Source organism: Ascidiella aspersa, chromosome 8 (genome assembly GCF_963924565.1).
Source record: "Ascidiella aspersa chromosome 8, kaAscAspe10.2, whole genome shotgun sequence".
NCBI lineage: Eukaryota > Metazoa > Chordata > Ascidiacea > Phlebobranchia > Ascidiidae > Ascidiella > Ascidiella aspersa.
The window spans coordinates 10,182,371-10,201,830 of NC_139454.1; the positions used below are offsets into that span (position 1 = coordinate 10,182,371).

At 34.6% G+C, this 19,460-nt stretch overlaps 1 protein-coding gene and 1 non-coding gene across 3 annotated transcripts; one reads left to right on the plus strand and one right to left on the minus strand.

Moving 5' to 3' along the window:
* Positions 1–1,117: 1,117 nt before the first annotated feature.
* On the minus strand, positions 1,118–19,353 carry LOC146136024 (uncharacterized). Of its 2 annotated transcripts, XM_083395331.1 has the most exons (30): positions 19,240–19,353; positions 18,752–18,837; positions 17,491–17,649; positions 16,773–16,900; positions 16,278–16,336; positions 16,028–16,124; positions 15,334–15,492; positions 14,260–14,378; positions 13,837–13,922; positions 12,735–12,893; positions 12,138–12,277; positions 10,691–10,749; positions 10,486–10,582; positions 10,255–10,413; positions 9,295–9,413; positions 8,886–8,971; positions 8,137–8,291; positions 7,648–7,706; positions 7,285–7,381; positions 7,034–7,192; positions 6,664–6,812; positions 5,996–6,081; positions 4,578–4,739; positions 3,968–4,107; positions 3,032–3,090; positions 2,858–2,957; positions 2,496–2,672; positions 1,782–1,900; positions 1,494–1,578; positions 1,118–1,255 (listed from the first exon to the last, which is right to left on the minus strand). In XM_083395331.1, exons 1-29 carry the CDS (start codon positions 19,344–19,346, stop codon positions 1,497–1,499), a joined length of 3,363 nt encoding a protein of 1,120 aa, XP_083251457.1. In that variant the 5' UTR covers positions 19,347–19,353; the 3' UTR covers positions 1,118–1,255; positions 1,494–1,496. The 2 variants fall into 2 exon arrangements, 1 of the variants encoding a protein (XP_083251457.1); XR_014501571.1 differs by lacking the exons at positions 1,118–1,255; positions 1,494–1,578; positions 1,782–1,900 and having other exon boundaries at positions 2,638–2,672; positions 3,028–3,090.
* Trnaa-agc (transfer RNA alanine (anticodon AGC)) lies at positions 13,064–13,138 on the plus strand. Its single transcript has one exon. It is a non-coding gene; the product is annotated as a tRNA-Ala (tRNA).
* Positions 19,354–19,460: the final 107 nt, after the last annotated feature.

Here is a 19,460-nt window from a genome sequence, read left to right on the forward strand (position 1 = left end):
TTCTGACAAGAATGATTTTCGGCATTGCTCTAAAGTTTTATCGGCATATTGCAATGTTCAATGCTGTCATTAAAATGGCTAAACATTTGGTATATCTTATCCCTGAATATCTACCTTTCACGGAAAGGCCAAAATACTGCTAAAATACTTATGAAGGGTATTCATTTACATTTTCCTTTTATTTATCGGATGACTTCTTTGTATCTCGAATCCGTTACTTTGCTTTCAGCCATACATAAAATTCACTTGGGTCTTGTGTCTGCTGTAGTTATTTCAGGTCTCGCTTATACATAATGGTATGGTTAGGGCCCACCATGGTATGGTTAGGGCCCACCAAATGGTATGGTTAGGGCCCACCATGTTCTGCCCAGCGAACATTTGAAATGTCGCTGGAAAAGCTACTATAGTTTAATTTTTCTCTAGTCAACTGCATGAACAACAAACTTTAAATGAATTCGTTTAGCTTACAAATTTAAAACAGAATTTAAAGTTTTGAATCTATTTATCCCTTTATAGCAAGAGATTGCGCGTGGTTTAATCCGAATGACCGTTGCCTTGTTTTTAACTGATCTAATAAAAATCGCGGGTCTGAAACGTGTTGTTATGTGTCTTGTGATTCCGCATTCTGGATTGGGCCTTGTAGACCTTTGACCGTTTGGCCCAAGTAATAGATTGCTTACACAATTAAATAGTTCATAAAGCACTTATCAAAATGCACAAGGTTAGCAGTTGTCTTTGTATTACTCACGAAAGATTGGCTGTATCTCGTTTCCTATACCAAATATATATCCTTGCATTTCACATCTTTTTCTAGTACTTCGTTTTCGCTCGGTAAAGTTGTCAGATATATTTTGCCTAACAAGCTATTAAGATGATTTAACCTTCGTCGTTCTGGTTTCTGGTTTTACTTTTTTTGGGTTATTTTTACCTTCCGGATCATCTGACTAGAAACCGATTTTTCGTTGTTTTATTAGCACTTGTGCGACAACTATAGTTACCTTAGTGAAATTCAAAGATTACTCATTTTCTAACGAACGCGAATTTTCAACCTAGGTCCCAGAAGATTTTTGCTTCATTTTCGTATTGAAACACGAATATAGATGAACGATTATGAATTTTGGAGTTCGTGTTTTCTCGAAAAACATACGATCAATGAAATGCGAAAAAGAATAAGCATCTTTTGCAACATCCACCGCGGCAAGCCTTGATAGGAAATCAAATGTTTTTCTTTAATCTATATATTCGTTCTTCATTCCTATAATAACAACATTGTTAAATCGACATTCCTTCAAACTTAACCGAACAACAACAATTGAAACATGTACAATATAACAGCTTTGTTAAACTACTATGGAATCGTTACGTGCTTAACAATGTTTTTCATGAATTGTTACAACAATTAGCAACTTTTTGCTTTGTAAATTTTTATATGACCAAAAAAGAATTACTTAACAATTAGAAATATAACGAGCAATTTAGCACCAACACCATACCTGTTAATAACCAACCAAAATAAATTGCAGCATCGTGGACATTGTGGCCTCTATTTCTTCTTTAGAAATTTTGGTATGGTCATTTCTGCAAAGGTCGTTAAAAAACATGAATTAGTTAATCAAACATCACAAAATTACTCGTTGTTTAAATTTCACTATGACCAACTAAAATGCTAATAGGATAAACTTTATTAGATTTTTCGGATCGAAATATCTCAACCACGTGATGCAGATTGTCATTCGTTAAAGCTGTTATTAGTGATTTGCCAAGGAGACATTCTATCTTACTTTGACAAGAGCGTGTATCCAAGAATAGCCCGACCACCTTCGGCCTGAAGTGATGCCTTGTTTTTGAAGTAATTATAGGTTTTGTAAGGTGTCGAAACAATGAATTTAGGTTTCAAATTCTGAAAACAAACCAGTGTCTTTATGTCATACATACACCATTGATTGCATATTAAAAATAACATAATACACAAGGAAACCGCGAAGAATAAAACTATTAAAAAACTGAGGTAAACGGTATATAACGCCAGCATATTTTTTGTATTTGTTAGCAGGGCCAGGACATAAACCAATGGAACGGATCTTATGTTATTAGGGTTAAAATGTTAAAATACGAAAATTTTTTTTATTTAATTTGTTAATTTGTGTCTAAAAAGCTTTGCAGTGTTTTTCAGCTGATATAATTTGTAATTTTGTCATAAACAGTTTAAGAAACACATTTGTTCTTAATTGCTGCATAACGAGAAATAGATTACATTGCAGTATTCAAAATACTTTTTGTAAATGAAACAGTTTAACATTTTTAAAATGACTCGGGTGCTCTCAAGTTATTGTTTTTAAACGATTTTCCGTAACTCAAGTCCTCAAAGTAAAATGACTCAATTTCACATAAGTTATTCACAGACAATTGACTTGGCTGTTTTTGTAAAACTAAGCCTTGTCCACTTTGCCTAGTTTTTCATTTATTTTTTTGGCGTTTTAAAACAAAACGCTTACCTGAGTGAGAGGCAAGAAAAAATAAACCTCGCAAACTGTTGGAAAGCTGGCTGAATGAATTTGGACTCCTCCATATTGCAGCGCATTGTTTCCCAAATAAACCCAACCGTCGAAAGTCTCAAACTTGCCTTTTCCGAAATCGCGAACTCCAGGCGGAACGTTAAGGTTAGAATCAACCTTTTTATAATGACCAGCTTTAATGTTGTGCGATACAGGCTTTCTTAAGCATTGCTTAACGTTATTTTTACAAATATACTAAAACTCAGTTCGATAAATTCTTCAGATAAATGTACAGTTAAAAACGATAAATTCTTCAGATAAATGTATCACTGGATCGGTTTGAAACGATTATGTGCACTGACCTCGATTGCGTAACGACGTTCTGGATTAGAATCAAAATCGAGAACGAAAAGTGCCGTGAACGGATGTATGGAAAAAGTTGAGAAAAAGTAGGACGCACCCCTGAAAATGCCATAGACAAAACATGTTGGTTGTCACTTTCGGTCAGGATAAACAGTCGGTAAAATTTTACTTACGAATAACTTTTGTTGTACACTGCAAGTTGACGGGACGTGTTGTCCACTTTGAAAAAAACCTAAAACAGCACGATTTTAATTGAAACAATTTGATTTTTTTTTAGATTTAAAGGGGTTTGTGCTGCCGCAAGGAAAAGTGTTTTTTCCTGAATAAAAAACGAATTTCCATCTTAAAAATGAATGTGCCACGTTAGAAGCTGCACAACAGCTTAGCGTAATTGTTATCTAACAATTTTATTATGACACATTATCTATCACAATTCGTAGTTTTACTAGTATTTCTGTCAAATTCGACAGCAAAAATACATCATTAATCATTTAAGAGGGCGGTGTTTATATTTTTTGAGGAAAATAATCAGTTTTTGTGTTTTGGAGATATCCCCGCCCTGAATTACGGTAAGCGTAATGTCGAAACTGTTGATAATTTAATAAAAAGTTGAATTGCTTAAATCTTTCTTGCACTACACATTAACCATGAGTATGTCAGTGATAGCCATAAATCCTGGTCAGTCTTTACACACCATGCAATAAATAAAAAGATTCCGTATAGTCAAAACGTCAGTATAGCTTTCCAACGCAACAATTGTAGTGATTTTTTAGGATAAACGATATTGTATTTTTTGTGTGTGTCGCCATTATGGTGAGATTATCGTGTCCTTACAAACACTAACTCTTTTTGTTTTTCCTAAAACGTAAATGAGCGAAAATTTATTTTGTTTATATTGAAAAAAAGTCGGTATCTCGACTGCTGAAGTGTAACGAAACTTTATGACGGGCCAAATAATACGTCGCTTTATTTACACATTAACATAGTAAAACTCTCTTTAATTACAAGATGTGCATATCAGGTCTAAACCTGTCGGTATAGCTGAATACTTTGATAATAAAAATTGTTAAACACTTTAAAACAGAAATAGAAAACAATCCAAAAATCACCTCGTTTCCTCCTCTATACATTTTCCCACTACCGTGATGTATTTTAGTTGGCTCGTAATGAGTCGGCAATTTGTAGAAGTTAAAGCTGGGAATGTTTCTTGTGAGATTGTGAGACACATTAGGAAAGCGTTGAAAAATTCCTAAAACAATGGTACAATTCGACTAAGATCGTGTTTCGAGAAAATCGTGCAAGTTTGTTATCTCATATTTTGTGAACAAACATATTCAGTTGCAAGATAAACTGAAACAAGTCAAAATAGAGCCTTCTATTGGTTGAGATTATTTTTGAGCTGGTTTCATTCAAAATCCTTTGCGGTAATCATAAATGGGAAACCTGTTAATAAACCCTTTTGCACAAAAACGCAATATTTGACAAACATTAATGCGTCGCTTTTTTCCTGGTACATTCAGAGAGTTAAATCTCAAAAGTAAAATACATTTATTGTTCAAAGAGTTGAAAATACAAAAAGTATAGTTGCAACTATAAAAGTAAGATATACTTATCAAGCTTCTACTAAACGACAAAAATCAGCAGGAAGTTAGGTAAAGCTGGCTCTTAATCCTCTTTAATTGTATAACATTGAGTTTTTTAATTCGCACAAAGTCTTACCACCGGCGATACAAGTCAAGCCACTGAAGGGCCTAGTTTGCGTTTGAATTTTGTTTGAGGTTTGCCGACAAGAACCAATGCTGCAGTTTCGGGTTCTCGACTGAACTCCAGTTTGGCGGCATCTCGCTGTGCTGGCCGACCAAGCAGTCCAAAGACTCCAAACTGTGTAAGCGAATCGATGATTTGCACTTCATTTATCTTTTAAATCCCATCCGCATTAGCGATAATGGATAATAAATATTTAGAGATGACCTTATCGGACAGGAACCGAAGATCGGTGCCATATAAGGATATTAACGCCGCCTATCACAAACGAAATTATTATGGAATTTCAAGCTTGATGTGCGACCCGACGCAGCGATTCTAACTTTAATGGTTAATTTATCAACAAATAATCCAAGGTAATAACTTGGTTACCGTACTCAATTTTTAACTCTCAACTAAATTTTCGCCAAATAACCTGCAAAATCAGCTTTGAACGGTTCAATTACACCGGTATGGCAATAAAAGTTGAATTATCGGACATTTCTAATAGTAAGGCGGTTCTCTTTCGCTGAAATTTAAAAACTCCTTAAGTCAAAATCGGTGAACTATTTTGTTTAATCCTTTGGCAATACAAGATGTGTTTGATAAAATGTAAACTTCACTGGTTATTTGATAAAAGTATTTCTTTATTGATAGTGGTTAAGTAGAAATACCGAAAACCGATGTAAACAGAGATAACAATTTTTTCAAGGAAACGAATACTTGATTTTAAATCTGGTAAAAGTGTGTTGTACCACATTAATTAGGGCTTTTACGCGCCAATTTGAACAACTTTTGACGGCTAGTCTAAATTATTTCTATGTCCATGTTAAGGACTGATAACCCAAACTTTTTTTCTCGCGTACCATTTGGAGCTTTTGTACAGTGTTCATGTACCACCTAAGTTGGGCCTACATCTGACTAGAATATCTTAAACTATAACTTTTTTAGCATAGATAAGAAAATGAGCATGTAGGTGTAATAAATTTTTTTTTTTTAATAACCTTTCTACGTTTTTACGTTGAGTTTAAATGATTTGTTCATCAAGTTAGACTTATTGGGCAACCTTACGCATCCAAGAGTTTGTTAAAACAACATATTTACAGCTGTCTTTTAAAAATCTTTTTTATTTTATGTGTACTTTTGCTACATTAAGCGCTTGTTTATGGCGTAAAATAGGGACCTTCTAGCCAAGTTAGTAAACTATTATCTAACAAAAATGTGGTTTCATACGAATAAATGGTAACGCTTAGGTTTAAAAATTGGAAAAGGATTCGCGACAACAAAAAGGTTAGAAATCACACTCACACTACATTATACTATGTTATCGTAAATGCTGCCGGTACACTTTAATAGTATGTACAACCAGGTATGGACTGTATGAAAAGTTTTACCTGATTGATCATCGCCCACAAGAATATGCATCATCGTAAACATGGTCTCATCAATTTCTTTTTTAGTAACTTTGGCACCGAAGGGTCTGTACAATACATTGCTAGAATTTAAAACTGTTTAACGAAGAAAATGCGTAAAACGGTTATATGATTCAGTGTACAGGCCTACATTAGCCGCGTAAACTGCATGTATAGGAAATTTAACATAATAAATCAGATAAGATGTCAATAAACAGTAAATTTGTCTATCATTTAGAAAGATATATAATTATAATCCTTAAAAATGGCAAGTTATTTTTAACCGATTTACCAATCTTTATTAAATAAAAATAATGCGCTGTCCTTGTATAACTTGTTTGCAAGACACGTATCTCTTAAAAAAGGCCCATTAAAGTCCCTTCGCCTCTAAATTTTTGCTAATTTTGTTTTTAAGATTTATTGTTGCTAAACATTAATTACTTATTATTTAATTGAACACTAACATTTTTACAGCGTTTTCCGTCTAAGTCCTCTTACTAAGAGCGTCATTTTTGCAACCATTTTTTCAATTTATGCATGTTTAAAAATTTTTAGCATCTATTAATTTGGTGATAAAAATGTTTCAAGAAAGTTGTTTTCGTCATACTTTGACCTGGTAAACATTAGTCAAATTTAAGATCAACTTGTACTTCGAAAGAAGAGTATATCCGAACACAGCCTTGCCGCCTCCCGATCGGACGAAAGCTCTATTTTCCGTTTTCCTTCCATGGTTACGTTTCCAATGATCCGAAGGGAAATCGCGCTCTTTTGGCCACAGGACAAGCCTGCGGTTGGAATTCTGAAGCGGATCAAGTGCGTTAATAAATCTGCAGTTTTCTTTAGTTAAACACATATGGTAAGGCTTTGTTCATTAAACGAAATGTTCACATCAGGGGTAGTCAATCATTGTTATTGATGTATTTAAACAGTTATCCTAAAGGTTAAAATTGTTTTCTTTTTGCTTTTGCTTTTTCTTTATTTCTTTTGACAGTCAGACGCCAACCTGTTTCATCCACTTACTGGAGTGAGCGGCAGGAAAAAGTAAACTTCGCAAGCCGTTGGAATCCTGATGGAGGACATTTGCGTGCCTCGATACTTGAGAGTGTAGTTACGAAGGGAAACCGAGCCTTCGAACGTCTCAAACAAGCCACGGGCGTATGTTTTAAATTCGGATATCACCTGTAAATTTGACAAAGTCATCCAGACATAGGTAAACGTTAAGACTACGTTGGCTTAATGATGAAATGGAATCGAAAACGAGCTTTTCTTACCTCTATTAAGTACCGTTGAGGACCCGATTTTTCATTTAAAAGAAAGAATGCTGTAAACGGATGTACAGCAAAGGTGACGAATGTATACAATGGGCCTCTGAATAAATCATTTAAAAAACTTCGTTTTCAATTTTAATAAAAAAACTAAGGTATACATTCTGGTGGTAATCAGAAACGACAACACCACTTTCCTAATAAAACACAAACTTAGTTGAATTTATACAGTAATAAGTTGCATGCTTCAACTGTCACCTTAAAGGAACTCCTCATATTATATACAGTGGACTTTTCCTTCTGGACTTATTAGTTTTACTTCATAGGCCATTTAATTTATATAGTTAATTTGCCAAACATTTTACTCACCTGTAAGTTTTGTTGTACACAACGAGTTGTCGAGGCTCGTCACCAATTTTGAAGTATATCTAAAATGAGAAACATCTTAATTTATACTCAATCGTATGCAGAAAATTTAACTAAATGGCGGAGACTCGATTCATTTGGTTTCATGCCTTAACTTGACTTGAACTGAAGTTTAGTACAGTAAAAAAACAACAGCCTTCTGCGCTGATGGTGACAAAAAGTATTGCATTAATAACGTGACTCGTTTGTAAATCACACAACATGTGTGAAGGCCTTATTAAAATCCTGACAATTCATTTTATTTTGCCTTGTTTATAATTTATACATGTTTTATATGTATGTATTCTTTAAATTCAGTTAAAAATTACATAGATATATTTGTGCAGCAAATTGACGGAAGTTAGGTTTATATAATCTGAAAATGTGTTGGTAAACCAAAAAGGGCCTCTATGTAAGGTACTACGCATTATTTCGTGGTTTTAGTTGGCTCACCTGGTTTCCTTTTTTAAATATATTATCACCCTTCGAATATAATCCACCTTCTTTCATTAGGGTTTCCTCAGATTGGGTGGGCAAGGGGAAGGGGTAATAGTTTGCCACGCCCCTTGTGAGATTACACGAGTTGGATCGAACGCGCTCAAGGATTTCTTTCACAAAGAAATACATCCGATTTACAAGACATCATTATAATCTTGTAGCACAGGACACTCGTTTTCGAAAATTTAGCGCCCAACAAAATGGGCAGGACAATTTTTTCAACATTTTTTTTTAGGTGGATCGACAAAAAACAAAACAAAAACCAATATGCATTAACCACGATTTTTGTCATGAACTGACAAGAGATGGAAACACTTTGCTCTGTTGTTTTGGTAGTGATTTTTTTCATTCCGGTAAAACATGTTCGACAAACGAACTATACTTTAATTTAAGGTAAATCAAATAATTTAGAAACGCGGAATTCGAAGTAAATTCATGTGAATGAAGTCATTAGTGAGACAGTTTGCCGAAAATGCTAAATTACTTATAAATAAATGTGTCAGGTACGCTTTGCAAATGTTGGGTAAATTCCGCCGACATGTTTTTGCTCTCTGTACACTTAGTTGTTTTGCTTATGCCGTACAATTTGTTCTATACCGTACAATTTATACGGTACAGAAATGATTTTCAAACAAATCATTAAATTAAATATTAGAACGTAAGACTGAAAGATGTTAAAATACAAAACCTTGGCCTTAATTTACCTGATTTATCACCTCCCAAAATTGTATGCATCATTGTACGCATTGTGGTCTTAATTTCATCTTCCAAACATTTTATTCCGACGGGTCTGCAAGAAGTTCGCTTATGTAAAGTCAACAAGAATTGCTTCAGAAGTTAAGTGGTATAACTGTACTTTACGAATATTATTGGCCAGAATTTACTTCGTTTTTATTGTGGATCCAGAATTAAAAAAATTGTACAACACAGTTGAAACAAAAAGATAGCTTCAGGCATGTTTACATTTAATGTTGTGAAAAATGTAAATATTTGTGAAGTATTCACATTTCGTCAAAAAACGAGACGTGTAATTTAATCAGACACTACGTGTTTTGGTATTTTACGTTTTAATGATCCAACCATGCCGATAATCCCAATACGGACAAATCTTACGTTGACAAAAGAGTGTATCCAAGCACTGAAGCCCCATCGCCAGACCAAACCGACGCAACAACTTCTTCACTCCATGGTCTTGGAAAGGTGGACGACACATTAAATTCGCGATTTGAATTCTGGATGGTAGGAAACAAGCGCTGATTTTTCATTAACGCACTTCCATGGCTGATATCTATTATTATTCGAAACCATCAAATTTTAATATTATATAGACACCTTCAACACCTGGATCATCGCAATAGATAAGGGGCATTTTACATGGAGCTCAAGTTTGAATGTGTAAATTTACTTAGGATAGCTGATATCTCTTGCAAAACTTAATGATTAGCATCCGATATTGTGATTTTTGTTTTTATAAGAAATACATGTACATAATTACACTTTTATTAACCATAAATATGCCCTATTTATCATTAATACATAGAATTTTAACCCTTTAATATTTAATTTGCAAGGTGTACTTCTCGGTAGCTTTCTATAATAACATTCAAGTGCTCTTTAGAAGAGTTTCTTTAAAACCATTATGATTTTTGTTTTACGATACTAAAATATGGCCAAGAGAGAAAATAAAAACATTTTTTTAATGTTCAGAAAAAAATGTAGTTTACTGCGCATTGTTGTTTAAACGCTGTGTTATATTAACCCTATATTATATTTTTGATTTAATTGATTAACTTAATTACTGAAAGCATGCTTGTTGCATAGTATAAATTAGTGCGCTAGGTCACCTGATAAAATTGTTATATGTTGTCGGACAATTTTCCAAAAAGACAGGCTTGTTAAGTTATTAGACATGCGTTGCTAAAAAAACTATATAAATGGTTTAATTTCTAATTTAGTTAAACAAGTCAAAATCTTGTCAACGCCAAGTTTATTTTACATGTTTTAGGTGATCTTAAAAATTCAGAAAAACATCTTATTAACAAGCCACAGAAAACATTTATTCCATATTCTTACCGGAGTCAGGGGTAAGAAAAATAGGATTTTACAAGCCGTAAAAATCCTGGGGGAAAACGTCTGCGCACCTCCATATTTCATCGTGTAGTTTAGCCAAGTAACAGATCCATGGAAATCTTCAACCTTGCTATTTCCATCTGTTGCGAAATCTGAATATACCTATTAAATATGTAGCATTTTCAGCAATGCAGCAAAAAAACTTTAACAAATAAAATAAAAATCGCATGTTACCTCAATTGCGTAACGTTTAGGGACAGAATTGCCATCAAGCAGAAACAATGCTGTATATGGATGTGTGGCGAAGGTTGTAAAAGTATAGGACGGCCCACTAAAAAGACATCACATCAGAAATCGCTTAAAGATGCGTTAAATTCAAGTTAATTATCAGATTGACCAAAAAACATGCGATGTGTATGATTGCTTAACGTTTACTTACGTGAATTTCCAGTCGTACATAGTAATTTTAAATCGCCCTTCTCCCACTTTAACTGACACCTGGAAAGAAAATAATTTGGTATACAAAATCCCTGCTTGACTGGCTTCCAACAGGTGACTGTTGCACGTAAATAAAACATTTCGTGATTTTTAGGAGGACTCACCGCATGTACTAAACCAGGAGTCGGCAACCTTTTTCTATAGTCGCGGGCCTAAAGCCAAACTCAGAAAGGTCTCTGCGGGACGCACAAAATGTTAACTGAGAATTGTGTTATTAGCATGTTAGAAAAACTGTAAATCAGTCGAACCTCAGATATTTTATTACACTTAAAAACTTGTTTAATTGCATTTAAGGAGGCAGTAAAATTGTTGGCGCAAAGCGCGAAAAAAAGCGTATGTTTGGTTTAAAATTCGAGTCCCCACATGTCGTCATCCATACTACTAATGAAAAGTGTAATTAAACTACTTTGGGATAACGCGATAATTTCATACCTTAGTCTAGTTTAGTTAATCTAAGTGTTTGTTAACATTTTACGTCAGGGTACACCCGGCCAGCAAAGCGATTGCGATTTTTTTTAGGCATACCGGCATTTCTTTTAAATTTCAAGTTTTTATTACATTGCCGAAAATTAAAAATTAAAAATGGTTAAAAATATACATCCATTATTTTTTAATACGTTTTCCGTTTGTCCGCAACGCACTTGACAGCCTTCCACGGCGCAACGCTAAAGAAGCTCTGGTCTAGTTCAAAATACAGCCTCAAAAAGTAAACAAACCGTATGTAGAAAGCAAAAATTTTGGGCACTTTTTTTGGGGGCAAAGTATTTGAAATAGACTCGTGTCATAGTTTGTCAAAAAGGCGGCGGGCCGGATGATTTAAATTTCTCCCAAACTGGTATGGGCTAAATATACGATTAGAGGGTTAAGAAACATATGACCTAATTAAAATATTAAAATATCCAAGACGATCGTTTATTAAAGGTGGGATTATCTGATTTCATGATTTGTCAATGCGGCTTATGGTGGCTTTATATTGCTACGTTAATAATTACATATAGACATATGAACTGACTGTAAGCCAATTTTAAGTTTAGGTTACAATTTGTTGCCAAGCTGCATAGCTTATTTCTGTTATTCATCTAGAAGTTTAAATCAAGTATAGGCTTCAATTCGATGTAAAATAACATAACATATGATAATAAAATAGCAAACAACAAGTTATTCGATAGATCGGTGAAAACCTGTATTCCTACAAATAAGCAGATTTGTTATATTTATTTCCAAAATACAAGTTCGATATTGGAAGGCATCGGTGATGATGTTTATATATGCACTTTAAATTGCAAAATGTCTGCCGTTTGATGATGATAAGTGGGATAACCTTAAAACACAGCGCTTTCAGTCGCTTCCGTTAAAGTATATTAAGTTGTATGTATAGTCAAACTTACAAAGTTTCGTCGATTGTTTCTATTCAATGAATAGTCGATAAAGTGAGACACTTTCTTGGGAATTGGCAGCACGTAGCGGTAAAAGTTTTCGACGAGCCTTGTAAGATTGCTATGTTCGGATCGAAAGCGCTCCACTATTCCTGTAAAAAGGCGTTTTCCATATGTAGTGATTTGTAGACAGCAAGTTGATATTATGCAAATGTTAGTATAGGGGCCCAAGCAGCAAATGTTTGTGTTGTTTACTTGCTATCCATTAAAAACAAGTGTAGAAACTATAATTTGCAAAAGCGCAACTATTTTTCTACTGGTAAATGTCGGTCATATTTCGATTATATTATTGTTTTTACGTAGCGAGTGGGCAAAATAATTATAAATAAGTACACAACATAGTGCTGATACAAACTTAGTTATAAATTTACCGACCCAAATCTATATAGGTAAGATACTATCAAAAAACAGAGAGTGGTTTAGTAACAAAGTTCGAAAATTTTAACGAGGACACCAATAAATTTGTTCAAACAGTTTGAAAGCCAATTTTCTTTTCATAACTAAAGAAATAAAAAAAATAAAATCCTTAACATTTTACGTTATTCATACCTGCGACCCAAACTGGGATGCTGCACGGCCGTGTCTCCCTTTCAACTTTGCTGTTGTTTTGTGGACATGAGCCACTGACGCAACTACGGAGTCTTATTTGTGTTCGTTGTCCAGGGCAGTGATCGGGACATGTTGACCAATGGCTCCAGTGACTCCAAACTTAAGGCATCAATTTTCATTCGTACCTTATGAGCGTTACAAGTGCAGCAGAATGTACAGCGCACGAGTTTTACTTAGGACGCAACTATTCCTAACTGTTTAGACACAACTCGATTCCCCCTCAAAATAAAAAATAATTCAAAACAACGTCTCGACTCGTTCCCTTCTGAGCCTGCATAGCTCAGTTGGTAGAGCGACGGTCCCAGCTTGACCGGAGGTCGTGAGTTCGAACCTCACTGCAGGCTAGTTGTTTTTCTAGTCTGCTCTGCTTGCATCATAGATCAACAGATTCGGTGGGTCTGCGATGGCTTTCGGTGTACTAATTATACGTAAGCCGTAGTCGTTGGTCAAAAAGCAGCTTCGAAGGGCTAGATCTCAGTTATTTACACACATATGTGTGAATGTTTAATTGAATAATTCAAAACAATTTCCATATTAACCTCCCAAAAAAGTTTAATTAAATATACGTATACATTATAGTGATGTTGAGTGGCAAAATTACCAACCATGTCCATGATCTAACAACAAGACCCCCCATCTTATGGGACTATGCGTAACATTTAATTGTAGCCTAATGCTTGGCGTACGTATTTTAGTTTGGCCGCAACTACTGTTTATAATGTTGAAAACATTCAAGACTTGATTTTCTAAATCCACAAAACTCCATCAACAAACAACAGAAAATCATTTACAAAAAAACATTTCGATTATATTTACATATGCGAATATATTGCAGCTTTTGTTATACTTACGTTCCCTAATTCAATTCCCAAACATGACCAATTTTGAAAGTCAAGAATCGTTCTGGCTATCAGTTTTAAAAACTGAACAAAAATGTCTTACAACTGCAATGAAGGTTCAGTTTAATGTTTGATAACTTTATTCCTATATTTTATCGCAATCACTTTCGCCCACGTGTATTTAGTATTATGGCAGCTCATACCTTGCTGGTCTATTCCCAAAATAAGGTGCATCATAGACATCATCGTATCTCTGATTTCGACCATTGTTATTTTCATTCCTTCGTGTCTGCAAAGTCGAGATAAGTGCCGAAAATGCATTCGTGCGGTATAAAAAGTATTTAGTCAGCAAAAAAATGAATTAAACAGGAGTATACTTGGTCTTGACAAGCTCTAACAGGTTTGTACACCTTTGAATGCTTTATTATAGGGCGGGAAAATAGTAAGATTGTTGCTACTTAATTATTTGGAAGAAAGTTTTGTTACAAAACATTTAACATTCATTTTATCTTCTGAATAAAAGCAAAATGTGAAGACGCGTTTGGCCCGCATAGGATTTAAGCAAATAAAAATGTGATTTTTTTAAATTGAATAACAAACACTGTTTTAAAACAGATTATTCTCACTTCGATAAAAGTGTGTATCCGAAAACAGCTGGGCCACCTCCTGACTGGACCGACGCCTTATTTTCCGAATATCTTCTCCTATGATCCTTTGCTAGAAAGACGAGTTTGTGCTTAGATGCCTGAAATAAACAAAAGTGTTAATGTACGGACTGGCTGTATTTATAGTGCATTTGCATTTCTCGTAATTTGGAATAGTTTTGTTGTTTCTAAAATTCTCAACATACGCGTTCTTATCTAACATTCGACAGCTGTAGTTTTGACAAAAATGCCTTGAAACAATTTATTTCATTCAAATTTTATCGTAGCTCTTCATGTGCTTACTTTAATTTTAATTAGCGTTATTTTATATTACTAAAGACAATTTAGCGCAAATTATCACCCTAGTGCAGTGATTCCCAAACTGTGTGCCGCGACACACTATACAAACATTTTAGACTTAAATACGCACTATCCAATACAAATTAATTATACTGAGACATTTACATATAGTTTGTCGTGTGTTAAAGGCGATTATGAAATGACTCTTGTTGTTCTGTTAAAAGTGTGCCCCGAAATATTAAAGATATGTTTAGTGTGCCGCGAGCCAAAAAAGTTTAGGAACCACTACACTAGTGAAACTTCAATGAAAGATATACACACACCTGGACAAACACTGTGATCTAGCCCTTCTGAGGTTGTTTTTTGGTCAACGATAACGGCCTACATATAACACCGGGAGCTTTCGACAGACTAACGGAATCAGTCGACCAAGATACAAGCAGCAAGGTAGAACCACAAATAGCCTGCAGTGCGGTTCGAACTTATGACCGGTTAATCTATTAAAGGGTTCCGGTGTAATTCTGAAACTTGTTTTTCATCTCAGCGCCGGTTAGATTTGTATTTGACATGCACTTGACGCCGCCAACTAAGGCCAAGGAATTGTTTATTTTCCGACAGCTGAAAGTTCCAAACCTTATGTTTACTTTAACTGAATTAAGTTCCTGTAGTTTGCCTGTTGTTAGTGAGTCGCGTTGGATAATATTTAGACTTTGAGGAAATGTTTTTGAATGGGTTTCGATAAAGAGTCTTACTTACCGCTGTCAGGGGCAGGAGATAGTAAACTTCACAAAATGCTTTCGCCCGATTGAGGTAGTGCTGCGCTACTTTAAACTGCAGCGTATAGTTTCGAAGGGACACCGATCCCTGATACGTTCGAAATCTACCGGTTCCAGGTTGATAAAGTTCAGACTTCACCTGTCGAGACAAAATTGTATGCAAATTGTGTCTACGATTCGGTTTGTCCAATAACATCGAATAGTGGCCGATACCAGATCCTAAGTGAAAGTATCGATACTCGTCCGATACTATAATGTGATATCGGTGCCAATCCTATACCAAATTAATATTGGAAATTCGAGCATTATGGGATGAAACCGCAGATGTGTAAATTTATTTACCGATTTTCGTTCTACAACTAGTGGTAACTTAACTTTTTAACGCTGCAGCAAATTTTGGCCTAATACCTAAATTTAAGTTACCTTTAGTTTAAACCCTTGAATTACATCAATTTTCCCTATTTGAACATAATATTGACGACATTTGGTATCTCATCGCGGTACTTTTTGTCTAACTCTAAAGCATCGAGTATCTGTATTGGCAAAAAGTATCGGACATAGCCTACCTGTTCAACGGATACAAAGTAAATAAATTTAATTTTGTTAAATATACTTTTTTGTCTTACAGTCCAAATAAAAATACTGACCTCGATTTGAATAAGTTTTTTACTGACCTCGATTGAATAAGTTTTCTTCTCGGAATCGCCATCCAGGACAAACATTGCCGTAAACGGATGGATGGCAAAGGTTTCGAAAAAATACGACTGTCCGCTGTAAATAGTAGTTTTGTAAAAGAATAAGCTTAAAAAAGTTATAGTAGCTTAAGTGTTGCTTTAATTTCAGTTAAATCCTTAAATATTTATGCAATAGTGATGTTGAACACTATTTTTGGATTTTGGTTTTATGTTGTTTCCCTGTACTTACGAGTAACTTTTGTTGTACGTTGCACGTCGCAGACGTTCGTGTCCCACTTTAAAATACACCTGAAATTTTATTCATCACAAATATTTGTTAAAACGAGGTTATTTCGCTTGAAATGATAGTAACAAAATTACTAAATTTTAGACATTCTTGGAGCATATAAAGTAAACTATAGTTAAAATTGGGGTTTTCAAACTGCACTAGTTTTAGGGTCCAAGACTATTGGACATGTTAGCATATTATTTCTTACTATAGCATATTAGTTATACTCGATTGCACGCAACATTTCCATGCGGAACGAACATTCCATTCATTTAGGAATTTAAGCCCATACAAATCAATTAATGTAGTACCTTAACCTTGTAGTTTAAATTAGGCGTTAGATTTGCTCCTTATACTTGACGTACAACTTTCGAAATGATAAACAATTATACCTGAGACACAACTTAACATTGTACTTTTATCCCGTTCCGCAAAGCTTGATTTGGTAATACTCACGTAATTTCTATCTTTACTATAATTTATTAAAGTAACATTCGGCGACGCTTTCCTATAATAATAATGATGAAACTTCTGGACGTTTCTCGAGATATCGGGGGAGTTGGCTCGAACACGCTTGAAAATTCCTACAACGTGATAAATACAGAAACAGTGCATTTAATCTGAATGTTCGGTTTTACTTAACTGGAATATTGTTATACAAAAAACGTTAATGCTGCCAGACAAAAATTCAGTTTATGTTGTTTATGTGACAAAGTCAAGTTATGTAATTCGAAGAAACCTTTCCAAATGATTGTTCAATATACATTTTCCTATCGTTAAACACTACATAGATTTTGCACATTAAGGTCCCAATAAATTTAACCCAAATTAAAACATGATAAATCTGATTTAGAAAATAGTATAGAATCATTTGAGACTAGAATATAATTGGAACTGAAGTGTGTTTTTGCAGATAATTTGGGCCTATGACGAGTGACAAGCAAACCAATGTTTTAAAAGACTGCAATTGGATTATTTTTTCCCCACTCATAAAGTCTTCTATTTGTTTTCATTGACTTCTATTTGTTTTCATTTTGGTGTGTGCTACAAAAACCTTTTCTTAGAATATGACTTTAGACCGATAACTTGGACTGGGAGCTGACGTGATTTTTTTATGGAAATGAGTTAAAATGGAATTTATTCTTGTCTAAAACGTTATTTCCAACACTCTTACCTGCTATCCAGGCCGGTACGCTACATGGCCGATTTTGCACTTCAACAGTGTTGGACGTTTTTAGACAAGGTCCACTGGTGCAGCTTCGGGTTCTTGACTGAATTACTTTTTCTCGACAACCGTCTCCATTAGCTGACCAGGTGGTCCAAGTACTCCAAACTAAGTCAAAATAACTAAAGGTCTAAATCAGCGGTTCTCAACCAGTGGGCCATGGCTCACTGGTGGACCATGGAAACTTTTTAGGTGGGCAACAGACCAATTTTAAAAAAGCTAGATTTATTGAAGAATTTAGTTTCATTTCTTTACAGGAATAATGTCTTGGGGAGGAATTGAGAAGAATGTAAATTAACGTAAATTTATTGTATAGCAGCAAGTATACCTCACTAATGCACGGTTGAATAAATAATCTGCATTAATATATGCTCCGCTATGTTTTCATTTAAACCTTTTTTATAGTTTGTTCTTTCATAAAAATTTATCGGGCCACAGAATGTTTGTGCAACGAAAATGGACCACTAAAGAAAAAAAGTTGAAAACCACTGGCATAAATGAACTAATATAGGCTACCTTTAAGATAAAAAGGTGTTTTGATGTTATAAGTTTGTAATACTTTATAACAACGCAGCTGAGAATAAGGTATAGTGACATTTTTTATTTTTTTATTTTTTTGACAAGAGCAATAACTTTATACGAGACAATTTGTGACTTTTTAAAAGTCGGTTTGTTCCTTTTTTTTTATTTTCAACTGAAACCGTTTTTTTACTTTGCTAAAACGTATTAAATATCTACTACTTGAAGGGGGTCCTGGTATATCCACCAGCGGCCGGACATCATTAAAATTAAAACAGGCGTTTTATTTCCAGCTCCTTGGAGACAGGTGTTGAAAGATAACAACTGAGTTGTTCGCCGGTGCTTGCTTTATATTTCGAACGTTGTTTAGCGCATTTTTATGTCCTATTTCGTGCCGTTTTTTACTCTGCGTGGTTTTAGCGTGGTGTGTTACATTCTGTGATAAAGGCATACTGGATAGGTAGCGGAAACGTCGCTAAACAAATAAATACCAGAAGAACTAGATTTTAGTATATATTCCTGGTGGGTAAGAAGATGATTTACGAACAGTACGTCATGTATGGAAACATAAATCTATTTCTAAACCAAATACTTTTCGTTTGGACAAATAAATGGAAAGCTGAAACAAAAAACGAAAGCTAAAACTGGAACTGTAAATCGTTGAATACAACAAAGCCATATATGGGTTTACCTGATTGGTCAACTCCCAAAATAAGATGAAGCATAGTCATCATGGTTGCCTCGATTTCCTCATTCCAAATTTGCACACCTTTTAGTCTGTAATGCCATGATTATATTCGGCAAATAATACTAGACAGTTGTTTTCTATTTGTTTAAATGGAAGAGGAATTGTTTTATAAAACAAAAATGATCGGGTTTCGTCAAACTTGCTATTTAACTTATCCCGCCCCAAAATAGTTTACCTGCGGTATAACTTATACAAGTTGATAGGTGTTTAAATATGTTTAGCATAAAGTCAAGTGTGCAGATAATTCCTAATGTACCTAACTTCATAAATATCTGAGACAGTCCGCAGATAAACCTGACGGCTGGTTCGCTAACATTGTGTAGAAGTTTGGCCACACAATTTAACGCACAATGAAGATGTTCTTTTAAACACGATTAGTCATTCGTTAGGTTGTTGAGGAATGTAGTATAGGAAAACTGTTTTCTTCTCACTTTGATAAAAGTGTGTATCCGAGAACAGCTTCACCTTTTCCAAACTGGACCGACGCCTTGTTTTTTGAATTCCATCTTCTGCGTTCTGGTATTACCACGGAAAACATGCGGTTTGAATCCTACAAAGAAATGTTGCTTATTGACAACCGGAGAAAAAATGACATCAAGAGAGCAAATAAAACTTGACCAAACGTGCTACACTGGTATATTTAGGAAATTTG

Coding starts and splice junctions, on each gene's coding strand:
- LOC146136024 (XM_083395331.1), bottom strand. CDS start 19,346: ATGTTTTCCGTGGTAATACCAGAACGCAGAAGATGGAATTCAAAAAAC. Junction 10,414..10,485: donor CTAAACGTTACGCAATTGAG/GTAACATGCGAT, acceptor CATATTTAATAG/GTATATTCAGATTTCGCAAC. Junction 4,740..5,995: donor TGTGGGCGATGATCAATCAG/GTAAAACTTTTC, acceptor TCGCTTACACAG/TTTGGAGTCTTTGGACTGCT.